This window comes from Dryobates pubescens, chromosome 36 (assembly GCF_014839835.1).
Source record: "Dryobates pubescens isolate bDryPub1 chromosome 36, bDryPub1.pri, whole genome shotgun sequence".
NCBI lineage: Eukaryota > Metazoa > Chordata > Aves > Piciformes > Picidae > Dryobates > Dryobates pubescens.
The window spans coordinates 97,778-112,031 of NC_071647.1; the positions used below are offsets into that span (position 1 = coordinate 97,778).

Here is a 14,254-nt window from a genome sequence, read left to right on the forward strand (position 1 = left end):
GGGGCCGCGAACGGGACTCACGAACTGCGACAGAACAGGACCTGCCGAGGGGTGGGGCTCGGTCCCGCCTCGTCTTCCAAGTTTCGGAAGCCGCGGCGGGATTGCCGCTCCGCTGGTGCTTCGCTTCGCTTCCCTTCCTGTGAGAGCCGTCTCGGCCCGCCGCGAAGCTCTCTCTGTGCCTTCCGCAGGTGTGCGCCTAGTGCCGACATCCCCGCGTCCGCGGAGGTAACGCACGGTCGGTGAGATGAAGGGGTACCCAGATCAGCAGGTGCCGTTCACCCTCCCGCGGGTGAGTGCCGGGCGGGGGGCTCTGGGACGGAGTCCGCTCCCGGGGGTAACTCGCGTTGATCTACTCCTTCCGCAGCAGCCTTCAAGCCAGACGGCTCCGGCTGCCGGAGCTGTGCTGGGCTCCAGGAAGGGAGCTGGGGACTCGGGCTTGCAGCCGGCGCAACACTCTGAAGGTAAAGGGCAGCTGGGGGGTGAGGGAGATGGATGGAGACAGGAAAGGCCGCTGGGCAGGGACCAGGTCCTCCCCCTGCGCCTTTCGCCCCACACCTCCTTGTTCCGCCCGGTATCTGTCGCTGGAGCATCCCGCCGTCCCTCCCCAGAGCTCCACTGAGGAACCCTCTCACTTTTCTTGCAGACCTCTTCCAGGACTTGAGCCAGTTCCAGGAAACTTGGCTGACGGAAGGTAGGCTCCTTTCTCTTGCTCTCTTTGACTATGTTCGTCTTTCAGTTGTTTGTCCTTTGATTGTTGAGCTGCTCCTTCGCTTTCTTTACCTGGCTGCAAGCATTCAGTGTTTTGTTCGTGTCCCTGAACCGCGCTGCTGTGCTGGGTGTTTGCTATGAATGGAGTTGGGAGTTTTGTTACAGGCTACTTGTAGCTGCATCGATTTTATGCTAATTTGCCACTTATCTTTATTGGTTGCCAGAACCTTGGTGCTTTTTATAAGCAAACTATTCTTCTAATCTGCAGAACAAGTGCTCCTCTTAACTATTTATGTTTCCTTTCTAAGATAATTATTTGAAGTGACCTTACTGGCATTTAAACACTGTTCCATTACTGCCTACATTGTTTTGCCCTTTGACTTCGAGGAAGAGCAATTTCAAATCTCATGGAGTCCCATTAATTCCAAGTGAAACTAGTTTTAAACAGTGTGGTGAATTTGTTCTAATTCCAGTACTACAAATTATCCATTTTCTAGAATATTCAAAACATCCTCAAATACAGACTCCTGACAAATAGAAAACTACTTACTCTGATAATAGATGCTTAATACATATTTAAGAATATAAAAATATGCATGGCATCTTAAGCAGGGTTATTTCCCCTGATATTGCCACAAGTGAAGCACAACTCTGTCAAACAGTTCTTTCTCTTGTTAAGCCACCAAAAAGGTGTTAGCCAAGTAAGATTAAGGGTAAAAAAAAATCAAATATTTCATGTGCATTTCAAGCTGAAACGTCACTGATCAGGAGTGTGAGGATTGTGAGGATACAAAAGGAATTGCCTGGAGGCTGCTCCAGGATTAAACACTCACTCAACTTACCTCGGAGCAGAAAATAGGTGTTAATATCTGGTCATCTAATAGACTTGCTGGATGTCCACACATGCTGGAGACCAGTTCCTCTTACATCTTCAAAAACACTGAGCTGCCGAGAAGAGAAGTTTAGCTCAGCATTGAATTATGGTAGACTTTCAATCTGAAGTTTTCCTCAGTGCCATCTTTGTCAGGATCTGTTAGAATGAAGTGATGTGAAGCTGGCAGAACTGTACAGAATGATTTAAATTCACTTACTTATTTTTTTTTCTGAATGCAAAAAATCTTCTTTGGAGAAAAGTCTCACAGGTAATGGTGGTTGTGCTGACTACAAGTAGGAGAGAAAAGCACTTCTTTGTGTATCTTTAGCCAGGAAGTTTTAGTTACGGTGCTCCAGATCTTGAAAGCTGTGTGGGAGATGTGAGGCACGTGTTGATGCATGCTGTTGGAGTGACTGAAATAAGCCTGGGGTTGGGCTTTCAATGTCTGATTAGCTATCCTAGTTATTTTAAGTAGAAATGCTGGTTTGGGAAGAACAAGAAAGTGCCTGTCTGTATTGCAGCTACAATGAAGTAGACAATGAATATTAAAAAGTGCTTGTTGAGGGTTTTTTGTTTTGGTTTTGTGGTTGTTTTTTTTTCCCTTTTGGAAACTGGCACTTTAGCCTCCAAATACAAGACTGTAGCTGTCTGGACAGTGATGATACCTGATCTCACTCCAGCCATGCCCTTCATTTCACATCTTTCTGTGGTCTGTTTTAGTACGCAGTTGTCTTAGCAAGATTGCCACCCCTGTCAAGGCAGTAGTCTGAAATCCACACTCAGTTCATAAAACGTGATCCTTCCTACTTCTCCTGTTACAGTGTTGCTTTTAAAAGATAATTCATAACATTTATTTTGTAGATTTGTTTGTTTGTTTGTTTCCATCTTTTGTCATTTGTATTTCCAGTTTGATGTCACATGGATTGTTTTAAGGGACAGTGATTGCAGTTCCATTCTAATCTGCTGCCTGTTGTTGACACAGTGTTATTCCCAAAGGTTTACAATTAGCAGACTTTCATTCCTCATCTCCATTTACTTTGACTACATCACCTTTGCTTTAGAGCTGAGAGAATGCAATCTTTTGACCACTCTGCAATTACAAAAACTCCTAGCAGGAGGATAAAGTAGCAAGAGATTTTGTGAAATAACAATCTGCTGCAAGCTCTCCCTTCCCTGCAGTAAAAGGAACACAAAAGTAACTGTTAGAGGTTGTAGCCAATTCGAGTCATGCTGAGCTATCCACTGCTGCTGGAGCTACTGAAAACATTGAAGTTTCCTGTTCTGCTCATCACTTTGGCATAGCCTTTCCAAATTTATCAGTTGGTAGTTGTTTTTCCTATGCTAAATGCTTAAAAACCTCTGCATGCTGTTTCTAAGGAAACCTGTGAATCCTGAGCTAATAAATGTGGTACTGTCCTATTTCTAGGGCAAGGGAGAAAGAAACTGGCAGACTATTAAATGGCTAAATCTACAGGCAGAAGAGTATTCAGTAATCCAAAGGGAAACTATCTTTAGTCACTAAAGTGCATCCCAGTAGAGATCTTTCCTGCACAGACTTATTTCTGCCTTACTGTTAATTATACCACACAAAGTGCCAACTCTAATTCTCTCTCTCTCTTCCCTCTCCTACCCACTCTGTCCTTCCTTCCCTCCCTTCCTCCCTCGGCAGCTCAGGTTCCAGACAGTGATGAGCAATTTGTGCCTGACTTTCATTCAGAAAACTGTAAGTAGCGTGGGGACAATCACACATCTCAGGGAAGGGCAGAACGCACTTAACCCAAACACATACATGAATGCAACATCCTGGGTTTGGTTCTGTGCTGTTGTGACGGGGTGGGGGGTAGGGAAGAAGAAGAAAGCAAAAAGAGGCTAAGTGTCCACATTTGGGCAATGCAAAAGTATCTTTCTGTGATGGTGACTTCCATAGTCCCTTATGCTGAGCAGTTTCAGCAGATGTGTATTCTAGTTGGTCTATGTGTAATTTAGCATTCCTTAGCTGATGAGAAAATGTATGTGACAATCAATTTGTTCTGTTGCTCCTCTGAAAGCAAAAGAAATTTGGCTGTACATGGAATTATGGCTGCTGTATCCTGCAGGTGTTTTTTGGGACTCTGCTCCCCTCGTGGCCTCTGGTTGATCATCTGGTGCCAGCATGGCCTCTGTGAGACGATGGCACTGTCTGCTGTCTGCACAGCTTGAGGGCATTGTATCCCTGAAGAGATGCTCACTAGCTTGCCTGCTCTGCTCTTAGGAACTGTCCACTGAACAGACTGCACCTGTTTGCAGAGGAGGCCACAAACTGCACCACAGATGTTTGCTCTGAGAGCTGGCCAAAGCACTTCCCCTTACAGAGCTGCCGGATGCGGCACAGGTACAACTGTACCTATAGGAACCTTCCACACAATGTCCGTGCAACTCCTCCTGCTCTTCCAGCATCTGGCCTGCTCAGCTGCTCCTCACAGTGTGCCACAAGAAGCTGATGCTGGGCTAAGGCTGCCTGCCTGAAGCGAATACAGAGGATGATGAGTAGCTGTGCTGCAAGCAGCCATGGGAACCACAGCTTGACTTCTGACAGGCACAGCAGGGCTCCCAGAAGCTTCCTTGCCACTCCCTGAGCACAGGCACGTTGGCTGCCAACAAGAGCAGCAATGTCCATTTAAATCTGAGGCAGTAAGCTTTGGTATGCTCATGCCCCTCTCTGCCCAGGACAGTTTTCCTCATGAAAATTAAAATGAAGCACTTTTGCTGCTTGTTTTTGTCTACCTGTTTTCCCTGGACTTGGCCCTGCAGCATAGCTGGGCTTGCTCTGAGTCGTAGATCTTGTTTCTTCCTCTTACTGACCTAGAACTGAGGAGAGGGCTGGTCCCATATTTCACTGAGTGAATGAATGAGTCATTTGTAATGCAATAGCCTGTTCCAGCTACGAGAGGCCAGAAAGAATTGACTGCTTTAGTGCATCTAGCTGCTTGAAATTTCAGTGGAGTTCTGTGTCCAGGACAGAGCAATTACCTGCCCTGCTCGAGACTCAGCTGATGCCTCGGCATGTTCAGATGGGTTCTCTGGATTTACTCCAGCTGCTGCAGACAAAAGGGAAATGGATGCCCCAGGCATAGAAAGGCCCTTTTCTCTTTCAAAAGCTTTCTGGGGGCATTTGTACAGATGCAGGAGTGTCATGCTCAGGATACTGAATCCATCCCAGGTGTGGGGCAGGCCTGCTGGCTCAGCTGGGGCTGTGCCAAGAGCTGGCTGTGAACAGGCCCCTCGACTATGCTTGATGGCAGTCCTAGCATTGGCTGTGGGAGCCAGGCCTCCCTGAAGGAAGAGGAGCCAGAAACGGTATAAGGCCCTGGTATCTCACAGATTTATTTATTTATATTGATTGTGTCAAGCTGTTTGGATCCCTTTGGGTGCTGGTGTAATGTAAAATGTAAGCCTGGACTTTTCTGTTGTAGGCTGAAACCAAAGGAAGGTAAAAGGATTCAGGTTTGGGTAATTTTAGGGAAGGATGTTCACAATATAAAATAGCCCTAATGGCTTGTGCTAAGAGAGACAGTAGCAGCCCTTTCTCCAGCCCTTTTGACAGGGCACTCAGTCCTTCCCAAAGGACAATTAGTCCTTCATGTGAAGGAAAACTGGCTTGAGGGTAACCGGTGTTACGCAGTTCAAATCAGCCCTGAAATAAACTCAGCAAAAATAGGGGCTCAGGATGTTACTTTCCATCCTTAAGATTGTAATCACAGCTCTGGACACGTTAGGCTTTGTAAGCAGCATCATGTCAGCTTGAAACATTGGGAGTAAGCTCATGAAGAAGGACTGGAGCCAGCCTTACTACAAGCCTACAGTTTCCATTTGGAGGGCAGATCTTCCCCTTGTTGGAAAACAAACCTGTGTACCTTTTGGCAGTTACTTTTCTTTCCTTTCTAAGTGCCAGTGACCTCCTAACGGCAGCAGTAGAGGCCAAAGGATAAGGTTTTCAGCCAGGATAAGGTTTTCCTGAGGAGCTACTGAAGGAAGTTATGCTCTTGCTGGATTTAATTAAGCATAAGAAGTAACAATAGCCACATCCTACTTCCTGGTGCTGTAAACTGCAAACCACATTTGTTATTCATTAAATTCTAACCAGCCCAGAAATATCCCTCCTCATCTGCATCAGGCCATGACCACAGAGCAGCACACTGAAAATGAAAAGGAACCTTTTTACTTTTTTCCTGGGCTGCCACTGCTGTTCTGGGTAAGCAGCACAGGTATGAGAGGCCCCAGTGCTACATTCAGCCACCTTGGACTATTAGCACAGAAGAGATTCAACAATGGAAACCTTCATTTGGGAATTGTATGGGTAGCTGCTGAGTGCCAGCGCAGCACCTCCTGCCCAGGAGTCCCGGTATGCTGTAGAAAGGCCTGGCCTCTTTCCTGAGTGCTGATACCATTTCTTAAGGTAGAGGTTTCAAAGGGAAGCTACTGAGAGGACTGGGAGCTGCTCTCCAAACTTTGAGATATATTACAGTGAATTCAAAGACTTGGAAGTCAGATTTCTGGTTTGTACTCTGCCCTGGCATTGATGCCATTCCTTTGGAATAATAATTTTAGCTCTCTAAACTGGTTAGGTGCTTCTGAACACATTACTTGCCTAAGGTGTCTGTGAGCAACTTAGCCTAGTGAGAGCCTGCATGCAGTACCTCTAACACTGTTTTCTCACAGAAAACCTTCAGGCTTTGTAGCTGTGACTACAAACCATTTACATTTTTTGTCCTACAGGACAAATGATGCTGTCAGGAAATCCCCAGTGTGCCATGCTGGAAGTGGGTTACCACTGACCTCAGCACTATGCTGTCCTGTCTCACAGGATGCTCACCTGGAGTGCCAGTGGAAATGCATTTTGCATGGTGCAAATCAAAACTTTGCTTCCAAGTGTTGGAAAATAAGAGTATGTGCCTGTTCCCCCTTAGGACACAGTAGAAAATGTTTCTCCTAGCCCTGAATATCTTAGGAAATACCCATTCCAAATCCTTTCCAAAGTGCTCTGGAATATCATAACTGTTAGATTTGCTTGTCTAAGGCTGATGTATCACACAGACCTAACTGAACCAAAGACAGAGCTCAGGGGCCTCCAGGGAACAGCTGTGCATACCAGAGCGCTGTTTCTCTTGGAGCAAGCCAGACAAGGACAACTGACTGAAAGTATCTCTCCATAAACACGTGTGTCAGCTCGACCTTTCCTTTCTCTCCCACAGTAGCTTTTCACAGTCCTGCTAAGGTTAAAAAGGAGCCAGAGAGTCCCTCCTCGGACCCCGTGCTGTCCTGCATCCACAAGCAGCCCTTCCAGTACCACAATGGCCAGCAGGGCCTTTATGGCAGGTAACGGCTCCCAGGGCAGGGGGATGGGATGGGACAGGAGCAAGGCTGCTATGCTGTCCGGTAACAAAGTGTTAGGGCAGCAGCCTCTGCCTGCTGGCCAAGGGCAGTGCTGCCACACAAATTAACGCCTGGGGCAGCTCCTGGCAGCTGTTCAGGCCAGCATTTATTGCACTAGAGCTCAGACCTGCATGGAGCAGATCTGGTCTTGTCTCTTTTCACTTGTGCTGTTCTTCAGCTGTCCTGATGCTGAGAGCAGTCTTGACTTCTGTCTTATGCTTCTCAAATATCTGTCCCTAGCTGCTTGCTGATGTATGGCTTCCTCAGTACAGACACCTCCAGTTCCCTGCTTCAAGGGTTATTGTGCATGGGGGGAACCAGTGGTCAGAAAGGAAGGAGTTTGTACTGGGCCTAGGGAGCTGCACAGAGGGTAGCATCTCCACCTGGGGAATGTTCTTTCCACATGCTGCCACAAGTCCTCAGAGAACTGTAATGCTCCAATATCTGTTTGACTGCCCAAGTGCCTATGAACACCCCAGAAAAGTTGGAATCAAGTCCCCCAGCCCAGGAACCCTGATACAGTCACAGTGCTCAGTTTCCAGCAATAACAGCATTTCCCCACCCAAAGTACATAGGACCCACCACTGCTGAAGAAGTCTATAACCTTAAGACTGCCAGATTCTAGGAATGATGAGCTGTGTAACTGCCCTTGAAAACATCTTTCCTTGGGGTCCCTACATATGTAGCTTCTACAGCCCTAGTAACAGGCTCAAGACAAAGATCTTTCTGGCCCTCAGCCTAGTCCTGCATCAGTGGCCAAGATCAGAAAGCCAAGAAAGCAGCCAGCCTGTGTCCTCTTCCCTCTTCTAGCTCTTTGTACCAGCCAGCTGTGGGGATCGGCCCTTCTTTCCTCTCCTCCCAGAGCATGGCCCAGGAAGACCCCCCTGCCTACCAGCACCAGATGTCCAAGTCCTGCCTCCAGTACCCTCCTCAGGGATTCAAACAGGAGTGCCATGACCCACAGTATGAGCAAGCAAGGCACCAGTACCCAGGAGCTGCAGTGATCAAGCAGGAGCAGGTGGACTACATGTATGATTCAGGTGGGCAGAGCTAGGCTTCAGTGGGAGTGAGCAAGCTCCTGGGTGAACATCCACCACTGTGGGTCTTTTGGCTTTGAAGTGGTACTACTTCATCCTCAGGAGCATGTGTGGTTTGGGAAACCGGCTGTGCAGCAGGCAGTGCAAAGACTTCTGTCTGTTAACTGCATCCAAGAGAAGGCTGGGACGTTCACCATCTGTATCATGGTCTGAGAAGGGCTTTATGGTAGATAATGGAAAGCTAACAAGATACAGGACCTAGACAGTGATGTTAAACCCCATCAGACTAGATTGAAGGTGTGCTGTTTTTTTCCAGGGGGTATACATAGTCTTGGGGGAGACTCAAGGTTTGTAATTAACCAACTTACACCATCAGAAATAGAAAAAGGTTGTTCCCAGTATCACAGGGCGTTCTTGTCTTCATGAGGATGTGTGAACTGGTAGGTTGAAGAAAGGGAAAGAAGAAATTATACAGGAAATGTTCTGCAAATGGCAGCAGAAAGGAAGGACTCAATTAACCTGGAGACAGAAAAACCATCTCAGATCCCTGCAGCAGAAAGGGACCTTCAAGCGCCAGCAAGAGGAAAACTGCTCTGGGTGCAGGGTCTGCCCTGCGCAACCCTGAGCTGCCCCTTACAGTGCTGGCCCTGTGCCCTTGCCCTGAAATATTTCATTCACAAAATGGAGACAAGACAGAGCTCTTCTCGCTCAGCTGGTGGGGGTCAGCTCTTGCTGCTGGGACCTCTCACCAGCAGCTGCCACCTACCAGAATCTCACTGCTCCAGGTCACAGAGGGCACTGATGCCCCATTTTGGAGCTTACTGTGCAGGATAAACCAGCTTTGTTCTGACAAAACAGTTCTGAAAGTCTAATATCAAAATGGTCCAAGAGACTTGGGTGGCTAGAAATAAACTGGCCAACCCCAAGGACAAGCATGAGCAGAGAGTGAAGTCTGGGCTGACTTGGTCAAGTGTGCTGCTCAGCATCTCATGTCAACCTCCACCTGCTACTTCCCATGGAAAGGGGCACTCAGCAGATAGGGATTCCAGAGCATCACAAGAGAAAAAATTCTCTAGATGCCAGCAAATCCTCTCATTTTTCCCCAAGGCATAGATCTTATTTTTTCAGCAGACCTGTCCAAAGACTTGCTCCTCTGACATCACAACGTTCTCTTCTAGGAGGAATGTTTCTTCTCACTATTCAGATATTTTAGTGGCCATTCTGAATTGTTTCCTCAGCAGAAACAAATACAGAAAAGGCTTCTGTAAGGGTGTAGAATCCACTGCTGTTGACTGTGCTGATGTTCGTTTCATTGGGTGCAGTTGGAGAAAACAAATGTGCAAAGCCAAAAGAATGCTTTTTGTGAGTAGTTTGTGACTGTCATAACGCACAGCCTGTCAGCTCAGAGAACCCTTCTGCCCTTAGCATCAGCAGAACATCTGCTGAAAGCAAGGGCTGAACACAGGGATGTAAGGAAACGGGAGAGAAATATTTCCAAAGCTTCCAGGTACAGTTTCCATTGCAACTGTGGAAGGAAGATTCAGAAAACACAAGATAGAAAAGATAGAAGCTGCAGTTCCCAGGCTGCACAGAGAGAACGGAAGATATGCTTGTTTCTAAACTCAGGCTGTTTTCTTCTTTGTGTTTCTCAACTGTTTGTGAGAGTGCGCTATCCTGTGAGAAAGCCAGGGAGATGCCAGGCACCTGCTGTGACATTTGTGAGATCCGGTCTGTAGTAAACATTCAGATGCTGCTGCTCTCCGTCACAGTCCCCCTAGAAAGCCACAATGCCTTCTGCCCTGTGCAAACAGGCGCACAGCACCTGGCGAGCTTAACCTGAGGGAGAGCTGTCACACAAAAAGAGCCTGCTATCCAAGATTCTGTACTGAGTGGTGCACAGGCAATTGCTTTGCTATCCTGGCTCCTCTTGGGGATGCCCTGTGATGGGACCACAAAAGTTTGAGTTTAATTCATGACTGGAAGCATGAAGACAAAGTTAGGGTGGGAGACCTAAAAAGTTCTCAGTCTGCCGCTAACCCTTTAGGGAGCCCTAAGTGGACATTAGTTAGACAGCTGCATTCACCTCTGGAGAGCAAGACCATTCTAACTCCTGTAACTTTTGATTCCATGAGTTTGTTAATTGTTCTGTAGATGTTCCTGGATGTCCTTCCATGTACATAAATGTTGAGAGTTATCCAAGCCATTCCAATACAGAAGATACATTAGGTAAGAATCTCAGCGACTCCTCCCTGCTTAGCCCTCTAGCACATTCCTGTCCTTTTTTATGACTGCCTGTGTTGTTCCCTTCCAGGCTGCAGCTATGAGAAACAGCTGAGGTCCTTTACTGATGACATCTGTGTTGTTCCAGAAAAATGTGAAGGTGGGAGAACGAAGGGTTCAGAGGTTGAGTGTAAAATGAGGTTATCCAGAACCTCTGCTAGCCACTTGAGCACTGTCTGCATAGTTTGTTGCACTGTGTTCTTGGGGATGTCTTAGCTGTGGTTCATGTCTAGCTTTTTGGTATCCTATTTCTTATGGTCTTTTAGCAGCAAACAGCCCTCTAGCATAAAAGGCATAACTGTGAGGTTCATGAGAGCTCCTCTTGGAAGAGCTACTGGTGAACTGGCTGCTTGGTTTTATGTGAACTGAAACATTCCAGGTAAACTTATGAAATGTGGTCTTCTTTTGCAACTGTTTTTGCACTGTTGCCTTGTTTCTTCTTGTCAGCAGAAGACATCAAACAAGAAGCTGGAGGGTACCGGGAAGGGCCTCCATACCAGAGACGAGGATCTCTCCAGCTCTGGCAATTCCTTGTGGCTTTATTGGACAATCCGACCAATTCCCACTTCATTGCCTGGACTGGTAGAGGGATGGAGTTCAAGCTCATTGAGCCAGAAGAGGTGAAACCATTTAGCTTCTCTACAGGCTCAGAAGGAGCAGTCACTGTTTCTGAGGCCACAAAGTCCCAAGCGGATTTTCCTCTGTCCTGTGAAGGCTCCTGCCTGCCAGTGGTACTTGCTAGACCCTGCATCAAGTCAAAGTTTTAGAAGAGGTCAAAACACTTGGGTGGCACAAATATCAGGTTTAAGAAAGGCTGCTTGCAAGTGTAAAGTCTCATCAGAGCACATTTCCCACAGAGTCACATTACCCACTGCCTCCATTTATCCTCTTCCCTGCTTCACACTCAAGCTGGCCGTGACCTGTGCTGTCTTGTCATACTCATTGCTTGAGGCTGACAGTGAGGTCTGGAGTTTTGAACCCTACTGATTGTAGAAGCTTTCATAAAAATCTAGAAGAAAGTATGTCCTAGACTGAATCCATTTTGATAGCAAAATGACATAACTAAGGTGTAATTTCTAATGCTGCCCTACTCCAAAAACCCCAGTGACACTTGACAATATTCCTTGACATGTCTGTAAGTCCAGTTCTTATCTTGCTCCACGTAGAGCTCCATTTAGCACTGTTCTGGCTATACATCAAACCTTTACCAGCAGTTGTGGCACAGAGGAGTTGTTTTGGTGGGCTGGCATCTGCTTACAACAGACTTCTGCATCACAGAGAGATGAAAAGCATGTAATAGGAAGAGGGAGGTTCCCTCATACTCGGACTCCTGGCAGATGTGTGATCCTTGAAGATAAAGTGGAGCAAAGAATGAAGCAGTCCTTTAGCATCCTCAAGCTCTGAGTACTGCAGAGTGAGAAGTGACAGCAAATGAGCTCTGCAGAGGCAAGGAGAAGGCCTGTCTGTGACAGAGGTGCTGCAGCTTAGGTTCTACTCTGCTGAAAAGCTGTACTACTGCTTGGGTTTGTTGCTTCAGCACGGTGTCTGTACGTTGTGGCACCATTCCTCAGAAGAGAATGGGCTGGAGAATGCTGCTTTGCCCTTGGGTTGGGTTCACAGGCATTCATACTTCAATGCTTCATTCTACAGGTGGCCAGGCTGTGGGGCATCCAAAAGAACCGTCCAGCCATGAACTATGACAAGCTGAGCCGCTCTCTTCGCTACTATTATGAGAAAGGCATCATGCAGAAGGTCAGTTTGTAAAGCAGATGGAGTTTTTTATGCCTGTGGTGATGCTTCTCTTGTTTGAGACAGGAAGTCTTACAGGTGCAGAATGTACTTGAGTGAGCCAGGCCTCCTGAGATTGCTTTCCCCATACCTGCTCTTTGCAGCAGTAACACGAGGAAGCTGTAAAGGAGCTGAATCTAAACCAAAAGGAATTGTGATCTCTTTCTTTCTTTTTATGTTTATGTCTGCAGACAGGAGAGTAGGAATTTATGCAAGAGTATGTAATCAGTCCAGACTTGCTGTTGGTGAGAGAAAGGCTACCTGGGAGCTGGTACTATGGGGCAGGGGCAGTCTCTTCCAAGTCCAGGGCTCTGGAAAAGTTCACCGTGATTATTTCACAGTAGAGGTTGGTCAGGGACCGTTGATGCTGTTGCTACCTGGTCAAAGAGTCAGCTGGCAGCATCCCATTTCCCAGGAGTGGTTCCAGGGAAAAGCAGGGCAGTACAGCAACAGGAGGACAGCTCAAGTAGTTTACAGCTCAGACGTGTCTCAGGGCTAGAGCAGCAGATGCTTTTGCAGGCTGCAGCAAGGCCCGGTGGTGCTCATGTGGCTGCAGCACTCCTCTCCCCTCTTCCTGCAGGTGGCCGGTGAGCGTTACGTGTACAAGTTCGTCTGCGAGCCCCAGGCCTTGTTCTCCCTGGCCTGCCCCGAGCGGCTGGCGCCGAGGGCAGACCCCGACTGCCAGCTCAGCGAGGAGGACACAGTGCCTCTTTCTCACCTGGATGAGAGTGCCACTTACCAGATGGACCCCAGGAGCCTTCCTCCACAGCTTTACAGCAAAGGCTACATGTACTAGCAGTGCTGGGAGCAGACTGTGCCTGGACTCTGCTGAGTCTGCTCAGGGCAAGCATTGATCCAGGACAGCCTAGAGCAGCACTGAACTACAGCTGACTGCTCTGATCAGAAGTGCTCAGGTACACATCTGGATAATCACCTGACAGTTGACAAGGCTTGCATGTGCTTGTGATAAGGGTAGGACTTGTTCTCAGCAATGCAGACATCTGGGCACCACTGCTGCAGCTCCAGCAGCACATCAGGCAATGCTGCCTCCAGTCACCACAGATGGGCCTGTCCCAGTCCCCCTCTGTGGCGATGGACATGCTGTCCTACTGGGCTTTTGTCCAGGTGTGAGGATGCTACAATGCTGCTGCTGGCTCCATTTCTCCAACACATGTACTGAACCTCTGTGCAGCCTGCTCTCAGCAAGGGATGCCTCTAACCCACATGGACCACCTCTGCAAGGCCAGTTGTGCCTTATTCCCAGAACTGCTGGAACAGTGGCCACAGATCATCCACCTTCCCTGTGAACAGGGAATACTTGTATGTGCATGCTCCTGTCCTATCTCCTGTTTGTAACAGTGTGCCAGAGACATCTGGTATTTAGGCATTCTGTCTGAGCAGGGTAGCTGGAGGGATGGGCCAGGATTAGAGCAGTCCTGGAGTACATGGCCCAAGACATAATTTAGGAGAGCTGCCTGACTGCATTGATCTGGGACACAGGTCAAAGCAATTATCCCCTTGAGGAAGGAGGATTGCAGGAGGGAGCAAGGCCTGAGCCAGTAGGTCATAGTAGTGTGGCTTTTCTGCACTGAACAGCTTCTTCAACACCCTTGGGATCTCAAGACCTGTCAGGCACTTTAATGTTCCCATTCTGGGCTTCACTAGAAAATGATCTGAGGCAAGAATAGAACCTGGTGGAGGTGTGTTAAGGAAATGCTTTACAGAATTATCTAAACTATATATGGTTCTTGATATCTGAATTTAGCCTTAACCTCCCCTGCTACCTGCATGGTTGAGGGAAAGGCAGCTCTCTCTACAGCCACCTCTGCAGCCCAGTGCAACTTAACTAGACTTTGACTGCTTTTCTACAATAGTTAACATTTTCAACCAGCAGCTCAAACCAATGTGGCAGGCTGGAGAGGAAATTCTGTACCTGCTGAGTGAAAGTCTGATTTCCTCTGTTGACTCTCCCCTGCATGGCTAATGCCAACCCTCCCACCCTTGGCCCGAGGCATGAGCTCTCCCTGCCTGAGGAGAGGCCAGATATTGAGAGCAGCCTGCTCTGCCGATGCCTGTGCATGCCCTGTGTGGTCCAGAGACTTGGTGTTCTGGCAGCCCCTCCTGCTTTGCCCTGCTCCCTTGGCAGCTAGCACAC

General features: G+C 47.8%; 1 protein-coding gene across 1 annotated transcript; it reads left to right on the forward strand.

Annotated features, from left to right (window-relative positions):
* The first annotated feature begins 244 nt into the window (after positions 1-244).
* ETV4 (ETS variant transcription factor 4) lies at positions 245-13,668 on the forward strand. The gene is made up of 11 exons (XM_054176695.1): positions 245-289; positions 380-461; positions 644-691; positions 3,252-3,305; positions 6,814-6,937; positions 7,805-8,034; positions 10,183-10,257; positions 10,343-10,411; positions 10,759-10,931; positions 11,962-12,063; positions 12,680-13,668. Exons 1-11 carry the CDS (start codon positions 245-247, stop codon positions 12,893-12,895), a joined length of 1,218 nt encoding a protein of 405 aa, XP_054032670.1. The 3' UTR covers positions 12,896-13,668.
* The last annotated feature ends 586 nt before the right edge of the window (positions 13,669-14,254 follow it).